The sequence below is a fragment of the Notolepis coatsorum genome (genome assembly GCF_963971535.1).
Source record: "Notolepis coatsorum genome assembly, chromosome: 8".
Classification (NCBI taxonomy): Eukaryota; Metazoa; Chordata; class Actinopteri; order Aulopiformes; family Paralepididae; genus Notolepis; species Notolepis coatsorum.
Window position 1 is genome coordinate 37,450,814 of NC_140172.1, and position 19,475 is coordinate 37,470,288.

The window sequence follows — 19,475 nt, forward strand, 5'->3', positions numbered from 1 at the left end:
CTGATCGAGATGAATACAAAATGCGCGTTTAATTGACCTATCGCAAGCTGCTGCTGCTTCAGTTGTGATTGGAGGATCAAGAAAGGAGGGCGGGCTTGAGATAGGTCAATTGGCATTCGGTGCTATACAAGCATCAGATCATCACAGTGCATTGTGTGCTGAGGCAGTCCCCCCCCCCTTTTTTTTTTAAATGTTAAATGTAGCGTACAAATGTTGCTCCCCCCAAAAATCTATTTTCATAGTTCTGGACTATTTCTCCTTTTCACCCGTTTGTTTTTGATTGATTGATTTAAAACGTTATTAACAGATTGTAGAATGGGTACAATACAGTACGGCTCAATACACACAATTGTTAACTCATTGACCGCCAGGAATTAGTCTGGCCCCGTTCTAGCACTGCCACGCTTTAACACTTTTGAGTGCCAACGACGAGAATTCTCGTTATTTCATGCCAACCGTTCAGTGCCAAGGACAAGAAATCTTGTTATTAATCTTTTTTTTTTTATTAGCGATTTCCATTCATTTTTCATCAATCTAGCCTCACGTTACCACTGGGACTCTCTCTGAGCTCGAACAGGGAAAATACCGCCCCCTATCGTCTCCCGGATGGTAATGCACCCTTTGGATTGGACTGAATGAAAATGCATGGGGAAAAGAAAATCCGGAATCCACATTTTACTTGTCAGGCATGTAATCCGAGCCGATTGCAGTCTTTGTGGTCCCTCAGAACAGCGTGGAATATGTGTTTCGAGCACCCAGTGTTGGATCAATAAACGCGATCGATATTTGGAATTGCGATCAGGAATTAGAATAATCTTTTTGGAGAAGATCTGATCTGAGGTAAGGAATCTATTTTACCAGTCTTGGGGTAATCAGAGCTTTTTTCCACAGATATATCAACGTGGGCCCTATATGTGTATGTGTGTGTTGATCAGGAAATAGATAATAGATTTTTCAGCCCGCTTCTCTAGCGTGCATAAGTACACATACTATCGATAATCTAGCGTTTATTTGAAAACGATTCATAAATAGGCAGAACAATTTAGTTTTTTGTGTATTCCAGTAAAGGGCAATTTTTTTCTGGAAATTTCCAAAATGGTATAAAACGGAAATGTACAGATGAAAAAACAATCCGTTTCAACAATGTTGACTGCAAGCAAGTCATTGATACGCGACGGGCGTATTAGACACATAGCCATAATTTAAGATGTAGTTTATGCGTTCGCAAATGTGCTCGCCCTCTCATTGAATAGAGCACTGGCACTCAAGCGCTAAATCGTGCGCCCTCTGCTGGCACTGAAAGTGTTAAAAGATAGGAGTGTGTCACCTTGTTTGTAGAGCTATAACTATATTCTAATCTATATTATAGCTATGGATACAATACTATGGCCCATTTGACATCACCTATCTATCGTTCAATTGTTGTAGAGAAGATGATTTCTCCACACTTGTCATTAATTTCTATGATCGGTACAATACACCCTTAATCAGGGCTGAAGAGAGAGAGAGACGCAGGGTCGGATGAACAGGAGGAAGATATAGTTTATTACAACACAAGAGTAAACCACAAAGTTCCTAACAGGTTAAAGTCTCGAAGCATCTTTATAGTTTTTCAGTCCTTGGCAGGTTGCAATAAAGGCGGGTCAATTTCTAATTGGTCAAGTTCGGTGAGAGTGTAGAGTGTCTAATAATTGTATTCTGTCCAATTTCCTATTTCAAACTGCGTACTTTGTTTTCTGGCTGGTCCCTTGTTTTTCATAAGACCAGTTCACTCTGGAGTTTCGAGATGACTTTATTCTAGTGAGTGCATCTGAGGTTACTGAAAGGTTACTTCAATCCAACAGGGAAAGACTGGAATAATTCTCCTTGGTCTCCTCATGGTCCCAACGTTCTATTCAACTGAACAGGGTGGTTCCATCTCATATTGTCTACACCTTAATATATTTCTATTGATATACTGTCTTTAAATACACAGGTATTTATCCAGCTGCACCAACAATGACACAAGTTTGCTCAGAGGCTATAATGTCTGTGACATGGGATACTATACTAATGACCTGTATCCATAAAGGTGTAATCCATTTTATGTAGGATGTGCATTATATGGCAGTCTGCCACCACACAATATGTGAAAAAGAATTAATTTCTTCATCCATACGTTCCCGTGTTATACCGGTGAATATAAGTATGGTTATAGCGTGGTCTGGGGTAATTCCCGAAGGGCTGAGTAATAGCCTTATACGTAAATTCTACTATAAACGTTGCCGTTTCTTGCCTGTACACGCTATTATCACATCTATGTCATAGGTATTATGTTTCATCATGAATGAAAAAACAAATAAGATAAGAGATAAAAAAGGAAGCAAGGTGCTGTCCAATTGGATGAAGTGGTTGAAATTAACAAACAAAAACAAACAAACAACAAAACAAAACAACGGGATCTGTGGCTTAAAAGAAAAGAGTCAGGAGTGGGCTACTTGGGAGCGGGGCCGTGTTGCGTGAAGGCAAGTGTGAACAGGTGGGTTTTTAGCTTGGTTATCAGCCCGATGGGTATAAAAGCATTGCACGATCAAGCTAAAATTGACGTCAGATAGTCCTTACCTGTGAACGGGAGTATTCCAAAAATAATATTCCAATTGTTTGATCGCCATCTCATCTGGTACATCCAATGTCCATTTGGTCCACGGCATAACCCACGACAACATATGGATCGGGGATATTTGACGCGTTTCAATGGAACCGGGAGAACTTCAATCGCCCGACAAGGAAAAGTGACAGTGACCGGAGACATTTGGCCGTTACACAGGCCAAGATACTAGGTTACAAAGGGTGCTCGATACCGTCATTCCCTATGGTAACACCAAGGCCCCTGGATGAATAATGAATACAAATATCGAAAAAACGATCTAATAACTAATAACGAGTATACTCGTTGGCGTTCAAGCGTCCCAATAACAAGTAAAGTTGTTGTTGGCAGGGAATGAGTTAAGGGGATGCAGACCAGAGAAAGACTTTCGTCTTGTTTACATCAGGGTCCCCCATTTTAAATTCATAATGACATACACAACATACAGATATATCATGACATTTATGACATACAGTACAATTACAGTTGTGACATACACAATATGCAAATATACAGTACTGTTAAACAGAGATCCTAACAGATTGTTAGATGTGCAGATTGTCAATCAAAGATCCAGAAAGGGCTACATCATAGACTGGATGTTTGTCTCTTGTTTCTAGCTTTTAGAGAAACCTTAAAAGATTAAAAAGGGGCAGTTTTCACAAAATGATCTAGAAATTATGAGCCATTTACTCAGGATAATACACAGACCTGGTTGTGAGCAGTTTCACGAAGGAACCATTTTCGACTGAACTACACCTCCATAAGAATGAATTCAGTAGAAAATGATTTCTGGAAAGAGACATTGCTTTTTTGTTTCGTTTTGTATTTATTTTGGCGAGTTGAGCTCCATTGTATTGGGAGTGACGGCAGACATCTCTACAGCAGAGAGCCATCTCCAAAACTAAGAGAAGCACACCAAAACTATCTGGATGGATAGATATTACTGTATGATTATCAAAGTACTGTTTTAAAAGTCTATAAACACATTTTGGATGAAATAGATCCTTACGGAAAATGTTCTGTGCCATCGCAGGCTCTCTTTTTTTCATATATAATCAAGAGAAGATTATATATGAAAAAAATATTAAATCCCCCTCGTTACACTGGGTTTGTAAAGTGAGAATATCGAAAAGTTGACTTTTTTCCATGGATGAATAATTTACAACTTTAGCATGTTGTTTTAAGAAAAAGTTATGAAAACTAAATAATAATACCCCAATTTATTTGAGTGGAATCCTGTTCTCACTTAACATTTGTTTATTTTACATTTGTCTTTATAATTTTTTTTTAATTTATATTATTAGTAACAAGATTATGAAAGTAACAGGGTTGACACCCCAGTAACAACTGGTTGACAACAGTTACTGTATTGGTTATACTGCTTGTTTAAGTTAGTTATGGGTATAATGGAGTTATAATGGTACATTTATAAACATTTAATTCAACATATGTATTATGTATGTATGTATAATATAACTATGCCATAAAAATGTTGGACAGATTTATTGAGGTTTTAGCATAAAAGATGAAAAATGACTGCAAAATGATACTGAAGATGTAAATATAAACCAATTGTTTTATTAAGTGATCTATTCAACGTTTGGCCTTAACAGAATAAAAAAAGCACAATACTGTATCTGCTGTGTCCCCTCAAAGGCAAATTAGTGGTACTCTTGTTAACAGTGCTGAACCTCTGCAATGAGCGTTTTAAACACTTCCTAGGGTCCCTCAGCATGATTTCTCTACTTTTACTAGCTATTGATGGCAAGCAAGTCAATCTATCATATATAAACTTAGTTATGCAATGTCTGAAAAGAAAGAAAGAAAATTAATTAAAAGACTACATTTTCACAATCAACTTCATAAAAGGCAGATCGTTTCACTTCTGCAAATCTGGACCTTTGGAACAGTCCATTATCTCTGAAGGGGTGTTTTCATTCAAATTAACAGGATTGACAACCATTTCTTTTTACACATAAAGCAAGTCAATCTATCATATATAAACTTAGTTATGCAATGTCTGAAAAGAAAGAAAGAAAATTAATTAAAAGACTACATTTTCACCATCAACTTCATAAAAGGCAGATCGTTTCACTTCTGCAAATCTGGACCTTTGGAACAGTCCATTATCTCTGAAGGGGTGTTTTCATTCAAATTAACAGGATTGACAACCATTTCTTTTTACACATAAAGAATAAAACTCATTAATGTGTAATGGAACAACACTTGAGACTTTATATAAGTAAATCTTTATATATTTAAAGTAGAAATATTATACTGAGGGACAGGCCATTTTAAAGATTTTTGCAAGATGCTTTGCACAAGTGTTTAAAACGCTGTAGAAACTAAAGAAAAACACTATTGTTTGTATGCTACAAGACATATCATGGAAACTAAAAGGAAAACTAAATTATAATTGTTTATATTGTTTATTCAGATTTACAGACGTTTTCTTCGAGGGACACAAAATGGCAAGTTTTTGTATAATGACACTACTTCACACATCTATGGGTGGGGGTCATGAAGAGACTGCCCTTAGGTGTCCTCTTTGCCAGTTGGCAAGCAGAGCAAGTACAAGCCAAACCTTCCACATAAGACACTCTGAATCAAAGACGAAGCCAATTCTAACATGTATACCTTGGTGATGTCCAAAGCTTTTTTTTTTTTTTATTTATTTAAAGTTTGTTCCTCAGTTGAGGTAATTAGAGAGGGAGGAGATGCTGCACTTGGTGATCTCTGAAATCTGGTCCTGGTTCTTCCGGATACGGTAGAAGTGCTCCACGTAGCTGGATCTCCCCAGTAGGTCCACGAAATCCTCGTCATGGGTGATGATCAGCAGCTGGAAGTTGCGTTGGTGAGAGCGGCTTTTGATGATCCTACGGAGACGGAGAGAAAAAGGTGACGGTTAGTGAGAGGACATGTATTTAAAATATATTCTAATCCAACTACAGCACTAGACCAGGTACAACGGGCAGTTATGCAGATAAAGACAGGCTCTTGATCATCCTGAGTGTCCTTAGGTCTGTGAGTGTCTCCATGAGCCTACAAGTTCATTTTAAATTCAGAATCCAAATGTAAGAAAACGTGAACAGGAGAGCAGCAAGCTGATATGGGAAAGGTAGACTGTGAGGGGGCAATAACTATTGCATGTCAATTTTACAGAAACAATCATTTAAATCAGTAAAGAACATAATATGCAACTGTAGTTTTCCAATGATAGCCTCATAGCTAATGCAGAGGGGAACTGATTTAATTTAAAGGGGAACTATTTTACTATTTCTTTCACTATTTGGGCACTTTTACACAATTCCTGTGAGTCTATGGAACACCTCTGTAATATATATATTTTTTTTATTCATTGTTTTGTATTTCTAATCAAGTCCTCAAAAACAGCATTTTTCTACCTCAAGATCTCGAGCTGTTTTGCAGCCGCAGCTGCAGGTGCCACCTAAACCACTGTGTGGCTGCGCCGTCTGCTGAACATTAACATGCAGCAGTGACTATATGACATCACATATAGGCACATTTTCAAACGACTCAGTTCAGTGAGGGTGAATATTGTGAGAGGAGAATTGGAAGAATGCGCCAATATGAGAATTTTCAGACATAGATCATATTAATATAAGTTCACATAGCTAGGAAACAATGCTAAACACTCAAAAAGGCCATTTATAAGATAGTTCCCCTTTAAAGTATATTTACTCCATCCATTTATCCCATACACAAAGTGGCATATAGAGGCACAAAATAAGCATAGGCACTCACTGGAATATTGAGTAGAAAGAACTTTATTAATCACCGTAGGCACATTTAGTCAGAAACCGCTGCTGTGTATACAAGATGCATAAACAACACCCAACAAGCAGACATACAGGCATTTTAAAGATGCAATTTCTGGTGGCGTTTTAAACTTTTTTTTTTTTTTTACCTTTCTCAAGCTCTGCCTTCTTTCCTTGATCCTCCACAAAAAATTTTGCTTTGAGGGAAGCAAGTTGTGATTGGAGATCAAGAAAAGGGATGGAGGTTGTGAAGGTAAATTATTCTCTACTGAGGTGCTCACTTATCTATTCATCATTATTAATTATATATATATATATATATATATATATATATATATATATATATATATATATATACTAGGGGTGTAACAATGCATCGAAATGCATCGATCCTAAGGTTGAATCGCATCGTGGTCAAATGAATATGAATCATTGCCTGAAGAATCGTAATCGAATCGAAGTGGGGTCAAATATTTACACCCCTAATATATATAGTATATATATAAAAATAAAAATCGTATATATATTAGCAATATATTGCCAAGTTTAGTTTGTCATGTTCCTATCCTTTTACAGTATGGAGGAGTGAAATTCCGTAGTTTCTCGACCCCTTGCCCTAGCAGCAGTATCAACACTAAGTAGTGCAAAGATTAATCAATAAGAAAACACAAATTGTCAAAAGATTACATCACATGGGGAGAAAAAAAAAAAAAAAACATCAAATCCAAATAAATACATAAATACAAACAGGATTCCTACTGTTCAGTATGTCATCATTGTATAACAAATACTGTACATCTGCAGGTTATTTTTGAATGATAATTGGTTGTTTATTTCACGATTATTAAGGGGTAAATTATTCCAAATGGAAATGAGTTAGTTCTTGGAGAGTATTGCATAATCTGTCCATTATCCACATTTCTGGTGACTATGTACAACATCACTAAAAACTATTTAATTAAATGAAAAGGGTTTATACCGGTATGTACAAACAGTGTCAGTACAAAAAAGTAACACATCCGACTAATACCGTCAACAGTAAGCCTATTCTCAACAGTAAGTCTTGCTTGTTTGTTTGTTTGTTTGTTTGTTTGTTTATTAAATATCACAATAAAATACACATAGTAAGTCTCATCTCAACAGCAAGTCTCATCTCAACAGTAAGAGTCTCATCTCAACAGTAAGAGTCTCATCTCAACAGTAAGAGTCTCATCTCAACAGTAAGTCTCTTCTCAACAGTAAGAGTCTCTTCAACAGTAAGAGTCTCATCTCAACAGTAAGTCTCTTCTCAACAGTAAGAGTCTCATCTCAACAGTAAGTCTCATCTCAACAGTAAGAGTCTCATCTCAACAGTAAGAGTCTCATCTCAACAGTAAGTCTCTTCTCAACAGTAAGAGTCTCTTCAACAGTAAGAGTCTCATCTCAACAGTAAGTCTCTTCTCAACAGTAAGAGTCTCATCTCAACAGTAAGTCTCTTCTCAACAGTAAGAGTCTCATCTCAACAGTTAGTCTCTTCTCAACAGTAAGAGTCTCATCTCAACAGTAAGTCTCATCTCAACAGTAAGAGTCTCATCTCAACAGTAAGAGTCTCATCTCAACAGTAAGAGTCTCATCTCAACAGTAAGTCTCATCTCAACAGTAAGAGTCTCATCTCAACAGTAAGAGTCTCATCTCAACAGTAAGAGTATCATCTCAACAGTAAGAGTCTCATCTCAACAGCAAGTCTCATCTCAACAGTAAGTCTCATCTCAACAGTAAGAGTCTCATCTCAACAGTAAGAATCTCTTCTCAACAGTAAGAGTCTCATCTCAACAGTTAGTCTCTTCTCAACAGTAAGAGTCTCATCTCAACAGTAAGTCTCATCTCAACAGTAAGAGTCTCATCTCAACAGTAAGAGTCTCATCTCAACAGTAAGAGTCTCATCTCAACAGTAAGTCTCATCTCAACAGTAAGAGTCTCATCTCAACAGTAAGAGTCTCATCTCAACAGTAAGAGTATCATCTCAACAGTAAGAGTCTCATCTCAACAGTAAGAGTCTCATCTCAACAGTAAGAGTCTCATCTCAACAGCAAGTCTCATCTCAACAGTAAGTCTCATCTCAACAGTAAGAGTCTCATCTCAACAGTAAGAATCTCTTCTCAACAGTAAGAGTCTCATCTCAACAGTTAGTCTCTTCTCAACAGTTAGAGTCTCATCTCAACAGTAAGTCTCATCTCAACAGTAAGAGTCTCTTCTCAACAGTAAGAGTCTCATCTCAACAGTTAGTCTCTTCTCAACAGTAAGAGTCTCATCTCAACAGTAAGTCTCATCTCAACAGTAAGTCTCATCTCAACAGTAAGAGTCTCATCTCAACAGTAAGAGTATCATCTCAACAGTAAGAGTCTCATCTCAACAGTAAGAGTCTCATCTCAACAGTAAGAGTCTCATCTCAACAGTAAGAGTATCATCTCAACAGTAAGAGTCTCATCTCAACAGTAAGAGTCTCTTCTCAACAGTAAGAGTTAGGGATGTCCCGATCGCCTATTCTTTATTCCCAGCGGAAGAGTGCTGCCGAGTGCTTCCGCGTTTTCCCTGATTGGCTGCGACACGCCCCGCGGCAGCCGCAGAGCGTAGCCACGGAGCGGAGCGGCAGAGCTTGCGGCATTATGTAGCCGTAATCCCCGATGTTTTTCATTCGACGCTTAGCTCAACTGGTATGCCGCCGTGCTGTGGAGCCTGCGGTGCGGTTGGTCACAAGTTCGAATCACTTAAATTTTTTTTTCATCTCTCGCTATAAGGTTAGGGTTAAGTTAAGGTTAGGGAGGGTTAAGGTTAGGCATTCTTTCGGAGTTGGTTAAGGTTAGGGTTAAGTTAAGGTTAGGCATTATTTCGGAGTTGGTTAAGGTTAGGGTTAAGTTAAGGTTAGGGAGGGTTAAGGTTAGGCATTATTTCGGAGTTGGTTAAGGTTAGGGTTTGTCACAGAGAATGCCTGTCTGTCTTTCTTGACGTGGAGGATGCAGCCTATTTCCGCACTGCCGCTCTCTCGCACTGCCGCTCTCTCGCTCTGCCGCGGTCACATGGGCGTCATGGCCAATCAGAGAAACGCGACGCACTCTTCCGCTGGGAATAAGCTACACGCGTCCCGATCGCATTTCTTTGCTCCCGATCCGATCGCGATCATGTGATTTTGAGTATCTGCGGATACCGATTTTTCCCGATCTGATTTTAATATATATATTATATATTTTTTTGTAATTTATCAAATTTTTTGTAATCTTTTCTTTTTTTTATGTAATCAAATTGGCCATTAATGTTTTTATTTTTTATTTAACAGTATCCAACTATCTATTATATCCAACATGGATATGGCTTTTTTTTTAACAGTATATGCATTATATCCAACATGGATATAGCTTATTTTTTTTCACTTATTGCAGCATTGGATCAAAATTCAAAACAAAATAAAAGCTTATCAGTGGTGCACCACAAAATAACCATGTAAACTAAAACAAATGATGTGCAGAATAGTGCAATAACAAAGGTAGTGCAGTAACAGAGGTAGCTTGACTAGCTTCACAAGTTCAGTTACATTCAGTCATAAAGAATCAAATAACATAAAATTGGCTTAGTGCAGAATAATTCTAGACTATGAACTACCGGTAGTCTAGTTTAAAAAAAACCTATACATTTTTTTTATAATTCCAGATTTTCCCCTCCCGATTCCGATCTTCTGAAAATCACGTGATCGGCCCTGATCTCCGATCACGTGATCGGGACATCCCTAGTAAGAGTCTCATCTCAACAGTAAGGGGTTACTGCTCTGGCAGCCCTGTTCCAGGAAATGTATAATTTACCGGTAGGTACATTGTCAGACGAGATCAGACTAAATGTAGCGCTGTACCATAGCTGCTATAAATCGAATTTGTGTAACAGTAGATTAGATTAAGAGGCATGCTGGGCTTTCTGTGTGGAGTTGCATGTTCTCCCCATGTTCACGTAGGCTTCCTCCCATACTATAAAAGACATACAGTACATGCCTGGTTCACACTCCTGCCATCTCAACATTGACCAAGACGCTGACATTAGAGCTGGAGTTGGTCCCTGGGCGCCAGACTGTGGCCCGTTGCTTCTAACCAGTTAGGATGGGTTCAATGCAGTGGACAAATTCTTAATTTCTTTTTACAAAATGTAAAAATTTACTTGGCAAATAAGAGAGATTCTATCTCAATACTGTGAGGGGAGGTGCAATTGGGAGGAAAGGTGTAAGTGAGTCCCAGAGGGGCCTCCTTGTATCTGCATCAATCTCCTCAGCTCTCTTCATACATTCCTGAAGGACAAAGCAGACGGAGGAAGGGATGTAACACAGCGGAAATGCAGAAAACAAAAAAGGCAATTCTGTCCCGATCAGAGGAGGGCATAATTTAGACAAAACCATCCCTGCTCATTAAGAGGAAATAATAAAAACTAACATCTCCATTCTCTCCATTCATTGTTAGTAGTGGTGGGGCTACCCCTTTTAAAAACAATGCTGTAAATAATGACAATGAGTAAATTTGTTTTCGGTAGGGAGCTAAATAAACAATTTCCCAAATTTGGCATGGAAAGTTATAGCTAAATCCTATAGAGCCTAAAGGCCTAACAACCAGAATGTGTGTTGAGTGTATCCAAATCCAAATGTTTAGTTTTTTTTAATATAGTGGAGTTTACTGCCCGAATAAACATTTGAGGCAAAATCATATGATACACAGTATGAGTCTGATAACCGCTGGCTATGGTTTTGTTCCAAGAGCTGGAATTGGAAGTACAGGACATGTAATATCCTGTAGTGATATTTCAACAATGTTTCTCACACAAGTCCACTCCCCAAGTATTTGGACAGCAATTTATTGTCTGCATTTGCTACAATGACTCAAAAATATAATACATTTACCCCCTTAACCTGAGTGCTATCTATCCATCCAGATCTTTTTGGTGTGATTTGCTTTGGAGATATCTGCCACCATGACTCCAATACAATGGAGCTGTAGTGGCACTCAGTTTGTTGGTGCACAAAACACCCAAGACATTTATTTGAAAAACTTTCTTTCTTACTCAAAATAATCCACATAGGAGCTATTTTCTATTAAAGTACACCCCCAGCATTTAGGCTAAGTAGTTGAAATGTATTATACATGAAAAGGACAACATTGAACTTGGAGGGCTAATGTCATGATACAGAAAAATTAGCTAGGTATTTAACATTAAATAAAACCACCAAGCTTTCCTAGCTAGCTAACAAAATCAACAATGGAAACTAGCTATTGGGGTATCACAAAATGTGTCAAAACAATATAAAACTCCTTACCGAAATAGTCCATGATCTGCCAACCAAAGACTTTGACATTCCCTCCACCTTGGGCTCCAATCAGCTCTCAACTGGGCGCATGCGTTATAGGTTTGCACTTCGTGGGAGTTGGTCTACATGCTTGACACATTGTCAGAATTCAAAATGACCACCTCTATAATGGGTAGTTAATCACCATACTAAAGTTACATCCTGTTATGTCACCAGCCTGCATACTGGGTGGCAGGAAGGCATCCCCCAAAAACAGAAGAGGCAGTGACATATCGCTAAAGTTCAAAATGGACATCTCTACAACAGTTAATAGGGAGGTGTAGTGGTTACGTCATTGCCGTTTTTCCGTGTTCCACCCTCTGTCCAACGCAATGTATTTCCCTGTTGCCCATTTCTAAATCGTCTCGTTTAAAACAAATAAAGCATGGACATTTGCATGGTGTACCTTTCTGTGCGTATTCATCCACAATCTATAGCTCAACATGAAAATATTCGCAATTAATCGTAAAGGTAGCAAAATAACGTTTATGTTTTCGTTCACTGAGAAACTACCCTGCGATTTAGCGCTGCTGACTGACGTCCCCACAGCGTACTCCTGGCTTTAGTCGCAGACCTAGGATCAGATTTCCCTTACATTCCATAAGCTTAACAATTCGTACAATGGGAAAATAACTGATCCTGAATCTGTGGCTAGTATCTCTCTGGTGATCATAACCATTAATCTCTAAAGCCAACCACCGTTTTAAAAAGCAACAACAACGTTACCATATTTGTATTTTTTTCTTTTTTTATCCACTTTTTCTCCTTATTTTCTATTTTTCTCCCATCCCAATTTCGTGTTTCCAATTCTCCCCTCCCCTGTCTTGAACGTTGCTCGCATATGCCCCCCACTGGTTGGTTGTAGGGAGGATAGAAGCCTTGCATCACGTGTCCCCTCCGGTACACGAGGAGGCAGCCTGTCACATCTTTTCACCCGCCAGTGCGGACTCTCATTGGCGAGGTGTAACATGTGGGAGGCTCACACTACCCCCGCTATTTCCTGTCTCTGCTGTGCAGGTGTCCCCCAACCGACCTGTAGGAGTCGCAGTCCACAACGTCCAGATTACCACTCATCGACTTCCACCCGCTGACTCTGTCAATTGAGCCAGTATGACGGCCGGCCCAAGCCGGAGGCAATGCTGACACCCGGATTCGAGACCGGAGTCTCTTGCATTGGTGACGAGCACAATCTCCGCTGCGCCACCCAGCCGCCCACCATATTTGTATTTATATTTTAAATCGTATAACGTTATTTTGCTGCATATTAAAATCACTGTAAATACTAATGTAAATCATTGTTTCGTTGTACATAGTGTATAGTTTATAACTAGGGATGTTCCGATCACGTTTTTTTGCTCCCGATCCGATCCCGATCATGTGATTTTGAGTATCTACCGATACCGATCTTTCCCGATCCGATCAAATTATAATTTTTTTTATTCAACAAACATGACCATGTTCACGTCTTAAACTCATACTGAGGCCTTAGTTTTGGTTTTAAATTGCATATCATCATTCATTTATTTATTGTCACACAGAGCAGAAGAATTTTGCCAAAACAAACCAATAGTATCCAGCTGCAGAACGGCAGACCAGCCACACTGGATACTATTGGTTTGTTTTGGCAAAATTCTTCTGCTCTGTGTGACAATAAATAAATGAATGATGATATGCAATTTTAAACCAAAACGAAGGCCCCAGTATGAGTTTAAGACATAAACATGGTCATGTTTGTTGAATAAAAAAAAAATAAAAAAAAAAATAATAATATTTTGAATTTTTCTGCAGATCCCGATCTTCGGAAAATCACGTGATCGGCCCCGATCCCGATCACGTGATCGGATCGGGACATCCCTATTTATAACGTTATTGTTTTTTACGTAACGTTAGTAGCTAGCTAGCTTGCTAGCCGGCATTCCCGAAACTCCTCTACATGCCCCGATTTAAAATGGTTCTCTCCTCTTTGTATACTTTTGTCCTCACCAACAAAGTATTCTGCCAGGGAACTTATGGACACGACAGTAGACATTGCTAACGTCTAGTACGTTTAGCTAGGTAACGTTAACGTTATTTAGCTAGCGTGGTATCAGCTGGCCGTGACGTGTATTAGGCGACAACACTGAACGACATGCATTCTCCTGCCGTACTGGTAAGTGTAGTTATTTTTTAACGACAAATTAAAAACCTTATAACTACCTTTATTTCAACCAAAAATGCTTAAACAATAATGTTAGTGGTAGAAGGGAACTCATTTTGTGCAAAAATGGAAAGCTTTTCAATTTCCATGTGGCAGAATTGTCCATTTTCCCAATGATGAATCCCTATACTAGTGGTACCAGTGACGTCAGACTACACCTCCCTATTGCCTTAAAACATACCAGAACACTGGGTGGTCCAAATAAAATCCCACACAGGATTAGATGCAGTCCAGAGAAAACAACCAATCTAGATATTGCAAGATTCTATGCTTTACCCACTGCCAGTGGGTGATGGAGAGATGTTGAGCAAGCACTACATTGCACCTCTCTGCGTATACCCATTATTCACTCTCAACATGGATAAAACAAAGTATAATAAGTATTCTTTAGGTGGTGGTAGTTTCTCTGTTTGGACATTATAGCTTAAATATATAGCCTAGCCTATAGTCGGTCTGACATACAGTATATATATATATATATATATATATATATATATATATATATATATATATATATATATATATATATATATATATATATATATATATATATATAAAAATCATCATATTCTCAGAATAATCTGACGGGCCAGATATTATTCCTGGGGGGGGGGGGGGGGGGGGGCATTTCGGCCCGCCTATTTCAGACCACTGCTCTATAGCATGACAGTGTCTCTAAACCAGCCTCCCCCACCACCCAAGTAAGAGCACATGTAGTGCACAGTGTGTGTTTTTGTGTACTGACTCTACAAGGGCGTGCGCCAGCGACTCGATGTTCTCTCGGTCCAGGTTGGTCGTCGGCTCGTCCAGGGCCAGAATACCACAGTTCAGACAGAAGGTCTCTGCGAGGGCCAGGCGGATGATCAGGGAGGCTAGCACCTACACACACACACACACACACACACTTGACATGAAAGCATACAAGCACTCATGCATACAGCCTGTCATATAATACAAATAACAGATGAAATTGGGCTAAGGAAAAACAAATCTATATGTATGTATGTATGTATGCATGCTCAGCATTTCTGGTCATGTGACATGTACGCCCAATCGTGGGACCGCAAGTTTCTACCCTGGTTAAGCTTAGGCTCTCGTTCGAAGTTGGTTAAGGTTAGAGTTTGTCTTAGAGCATGGCGATAGAACGCCTGTCCTGATTCCGACGGTTAAGCTTAGGCACTCTTTCGAAGTTGGTTAAGGTTAGAGTTTGTCTTAGAGCATGGTGATAGAACGCCAGGTAGTTTGCAGGCTGTTAGACCCGGAAATAGGCGCAGAACTTGCTGTCCTACGATTGGCGCACATGTCACATGACCTGGCCAATCAGAGCGCAAAACTCGAACGCGGAAACGCAGTTCCGTCGTAGAAGGCATACACGCGAACAGGCACCCTGACCAACCAGTAGGAACCGCAGTTTACAACGACCAGGACACATACCTCGCCGGCTTCCCACCCGCTAACACTGCCAATTGTGTTAGTAGGGACGACTGACCAAGCTGGAGGTACCGCTGACAGCTGGATTCGATCCCAGAGTCTCTGCGGTGGTAGACGAGTGCATTCTCCACTGCACTACCCAGCCGCCCAGACACCATTTTTATTGATGAAAATGACCACGATTGCTGTCCAAATACTTGAGAGTTCACCGAGAAACATGATGTGATAGTTTAAATATCACTACAGGATCAAGGGTCAACACACCTGTTAGGATCAGGTCAAGCAGGCATTCTTTTAAGAGGATCTCATATGTCTACCGTACGCTTATTTCAGTGTGGTCTGTCTGACACCTGACTTTCCCCAAGGGGATTAATAAAAGAACATCTAATTGTATGTGTGATTGAAATATCAAATTGAGAACATCATGTTGAACACGGGTTACATACATAACACTTCAGATTCAAAGAATAGTTTTTAGGCAAATTAAGCTCACTGAAAGCAGAATTCTCCACACCCACACAGTGACGTTGTGTTCCACGCTGCACAGATGACTCGGCTCGCATCAGATTGGTGATTAATATCAGATACATTCTTTTTTAATACACGTGGGAGTTAACCTCTTAACACATTGACTGCCGTTCACATAGATCTACGTTTTTGTCGCCCGACAGTTGAGTGCCGGAAACGTAGATCTACGTTTCTGTCACGGTATTTCTTTTATTATCTATTGCCATTCATAATTCAGCGGGGCCCCTTGTGCATACTGTTCTGAGTGTGTCTGAGCTGGCAGACGGTATTATACCGCCCTCTAACGCCTTCGGCCAGTAATGCACCCCGTTAGAAACGGGTTGGTTTCTTTTCTCTACCGAGCTGCGGCATGGGGGCGGGTCCTAAGCACGCCGGCAAAACACACGCTTGTAGGGATGCTTTGGACTACTGACCCTGCCCGCCCGTTGAGGAGCAATGTCCAACAACGTCGGAGGCACGATCTTTTCATTACTTCAGAGACCAGGTAAGGACACCATATATGAAAGCTTGCGTTGATCTGATATTTATTTCTACTGCGATTGAAGCTATCTGTGTTATAGCTGTTTGGCTGTTTTCCGTTGGGTTGCAGGGGGGGGGGGGGGGTCTAAATCACATTGCATGCGTGCGCGACAAAGGATAATAGTGATGATCTAGCGTTGATTTGAGGAAGATCCGATAATCAGGCGAAAAATTTCAACATTTATATATTGAATTACACAGAAACGCTGTTTTCGTGTCTTTTCCCTGGAATTGTTCAGAAGCGGCCGGACTATGTTCATATTCAAAACGGTATCAAGCGGAAATGTACGGATGAAAAAATAATCTGTTTTCTTGCACGTTGACCAGAAGCAGCCCAATGAGACTCGACGGCGTTATTAGACCCATAGCTATACTATAAAATATAGGTTTAGGTCTACAAAGTACAACTACCTTTACATGGGGTTAATGGACGGCACGGAAGTGGTCACTTCCCGGAAGGGGCGTGGCACTCAATGTGTTAATCCCGGAGCCCTATTTTCTGAAAATCCGCCTAAAATACATACCTAAGTAAATGGAATATTTCTCCACTTCTACAAGGACCATTTGCATGTTCTTGGTATCTAGGGACATCTATGGACCTCAGTGAATGTATTCCCAGTGTCAGAAATATTGTGTCTATTACTAGGCTTGCTTAAATTGTGATGAAACAGAGAATATAAATTATGATTTTTCTTTGCATCTTTGACAGTGAATAACACCATGCTAATAATGACCAGACATGAAAAACGGCCACTGATCCCGTTCAGTACCTTCTTGAGATCACGTGTACAAATAAATCTAAGGAAATGAATAAAGGGAAGATGATTAAACAGAAGGTTTTGTAGATACAGTACTGAATTCTCCCATCCGGACCAATGCAATTTGAAATATTATTATAGAATATAGAATAGCAGGCTTATAAATTACCTTATTATAGCCAATTCGCACATTTATGGATTGTGCCAAATCTTGTATTTCAAATGCCCGAGTTCAATTCGGATTTAGTATCACCAGGCGTGCATAAGAACAGATAATGAAATCTACTGTATGTACAGTAGCTTTTTTTATTTTTGCCAGGGTGCCACCATTTTTTATTTAAAATCGAATAGTTGCTACATGCTAAAAATAGGGAAGAGAAACTAACTGTGCTTCAATATATGCCAATAACGTTAAGTTTTGTGGTTTATCATCCCGAGTAATAAGAGATATTAAAATGTATGACGTGATGTAATTTGCGGTCCGCCGATGGACCGCACGGGTGGAAGAGGTTCATTCACATTGTAATCTATCTGAACATTAGGCCTACTTTTCGCACTATAAGCCACACTGGACTATAAGCCGCAGGTGTTTTAATGTTTAATTACCATATGTAATTATCATTGGGACACAATACTCTCGGACAAATAACAAGAATTAACTCATTTACAAGTTGTATTAAGTTTAGCAAATAAGGGAACAGATAAATAACATTTCAATGCAGTCAAAAAAGCAATATTTTGATTTTTTACATTTTCGGGTTTGGTCACGTCGAGTCACATATAAGCCGCACCGTTATATAAGCCGCAGGGTCGAAAAATGGGGTGAAAAGCCGCGGCTTATAGTCCGAAAAGTACGGTAGTTTCTTTGGCCAAACCCCCCCGTCAGAGAAAAGCGTCTTCCTGTAAGGTACCTTCTGTCCAGCGCTGCAGCGTCCCCTCATGTCCATCGCTGTGTCTCCTTTCACCATCACTACCCTGTAGTTGTATGTCCTCCTCCTCACCCCAGCAGACGAGTTTTCATCCATGTCAGACCTGATCTCCACATACTCAATGTCTGAGAGGTAGGGAGAGAGGGAGAGGGGGAGAGAGATAGAGGTTGGGGAGGAAAATGGGCGATGAGAGGGAGGTAGGGATGAGTGAGGGATGGAAATGGAGTAAGGACAAGAGGAGGAGGGAGTAAAACATAAGCGGGAAAGATGGATGAAAGAGGGGAGGATGGAGAAGGGCAGGATGAATGATGGTGAAGGAAAGGACAGAGGGAAGGAAAGAGGAAATAGGGTAGGCGGGGAGCAATGAGGGGTGAGAGGGGAGAGGAAACAGGGAGGTCCAGAGCGGGATAGGGGAGGAGGGTGTAAGGAGCAATGGGTTGAAGAGACGGTGAGGGAGGGAGGGTAATAACAGGGTATGGAGGAGATGCAGAATGATGGAGTGTTAGGATAGAGATGAAGGTCATACTGAATAGAGGCCTTGCACTGAATGTTTGTGTAGTTATTTCTTCCAGGATGGCTGCCTGTAACCATTGATAACCACTTTAAATGCTCATTTCTGTGCAATGGTAGAGTAGGTAAAACACTGAAAAGGCACAATATTTCCATTCTACTGTGAATTATTTACAAGATCCAGTAATAAGACACCAAATTATTATGTTTTTGTTGATATATTTCTCATAAATCAACACATAGCAACCATTGTCTCTTGCACAAATTAATGTTACAGGCAGCCATCCTGGAAGAAAGAGAACTACATCAACACTCTGTGCCTCTATTGATGATATGAACATTACAGAAGAACTGCTGGACCTTCAGAGTCTTAACACTTTGCGTGCCGCACAGGAGTTTTCTCGGATTTATTAATATCTCGTTGAAAGCCACTCACGAGATTTCTCTGATTTTTTTTTTTTTTAGCGATCTGAAATCATATTGCATCACGCGAGCCTACCCTAGTCTACCCGAGAGCCGCCGGCGATCAGATGTGGAAAAAAGCGCCCCCTATCGTCTCCCAGATGACATAAGGGATTTTGGAATGGACTCAATGAAAATGGATGGGGGAAAAAATCATGTACTCCACATTTTCCAGTCCACTGATGCAGCCGGGGTTATCAGAGTTCATTCTGGAGCCTCTGAGCCCCGCGGAATCATGTGTTCTACTGTATCACGTAGGTCTATACACTTATCGATTTTTTCGAATGGTGATCAGGAATTGGAATATACCAGTTGGATACCATCTGATGTCAGGTAAGGAATCTATGTTATCAGTGTTAGGATAATCAGACTCATTTTGA

General features: G+C 39.9%; 1 protein-coding gene across 1 annotated transcript in view; it reads right to left on the bottom strand.

Annotated features, from left to right (window-relative positions):
• Positions 1–4,890: 4,890 nt before the first annotated feature.
• rad50 (RAD50 homolog, double strand break repair protein) overlaps positions 4,891–19,475 on the bottom strand; it is a 124,282-nt gene continuing 109,697 nt past the window's right edge. Inside the window, exons 26-28 of the mRNA XM_084319584.1 lie at positions 18,106–18,248; positions 14,704–14,837; positions 4,891–5,505 (exon numbers count right to left, since the gene is read on the bottom strand). Of these exons, the coding sequence (XP_084175710.1) occupies positions 5,319–5,505; positions 14,704–14,837; positions 18,106–18,248 (464 nt within the window). The 3' untranslated portion in view covers positions 4,891–5,318. The remainder of the gene's footprint in view (positions 5,506–14,703; positions 14,838–18,105; positions 18,249–19,475) is intronic.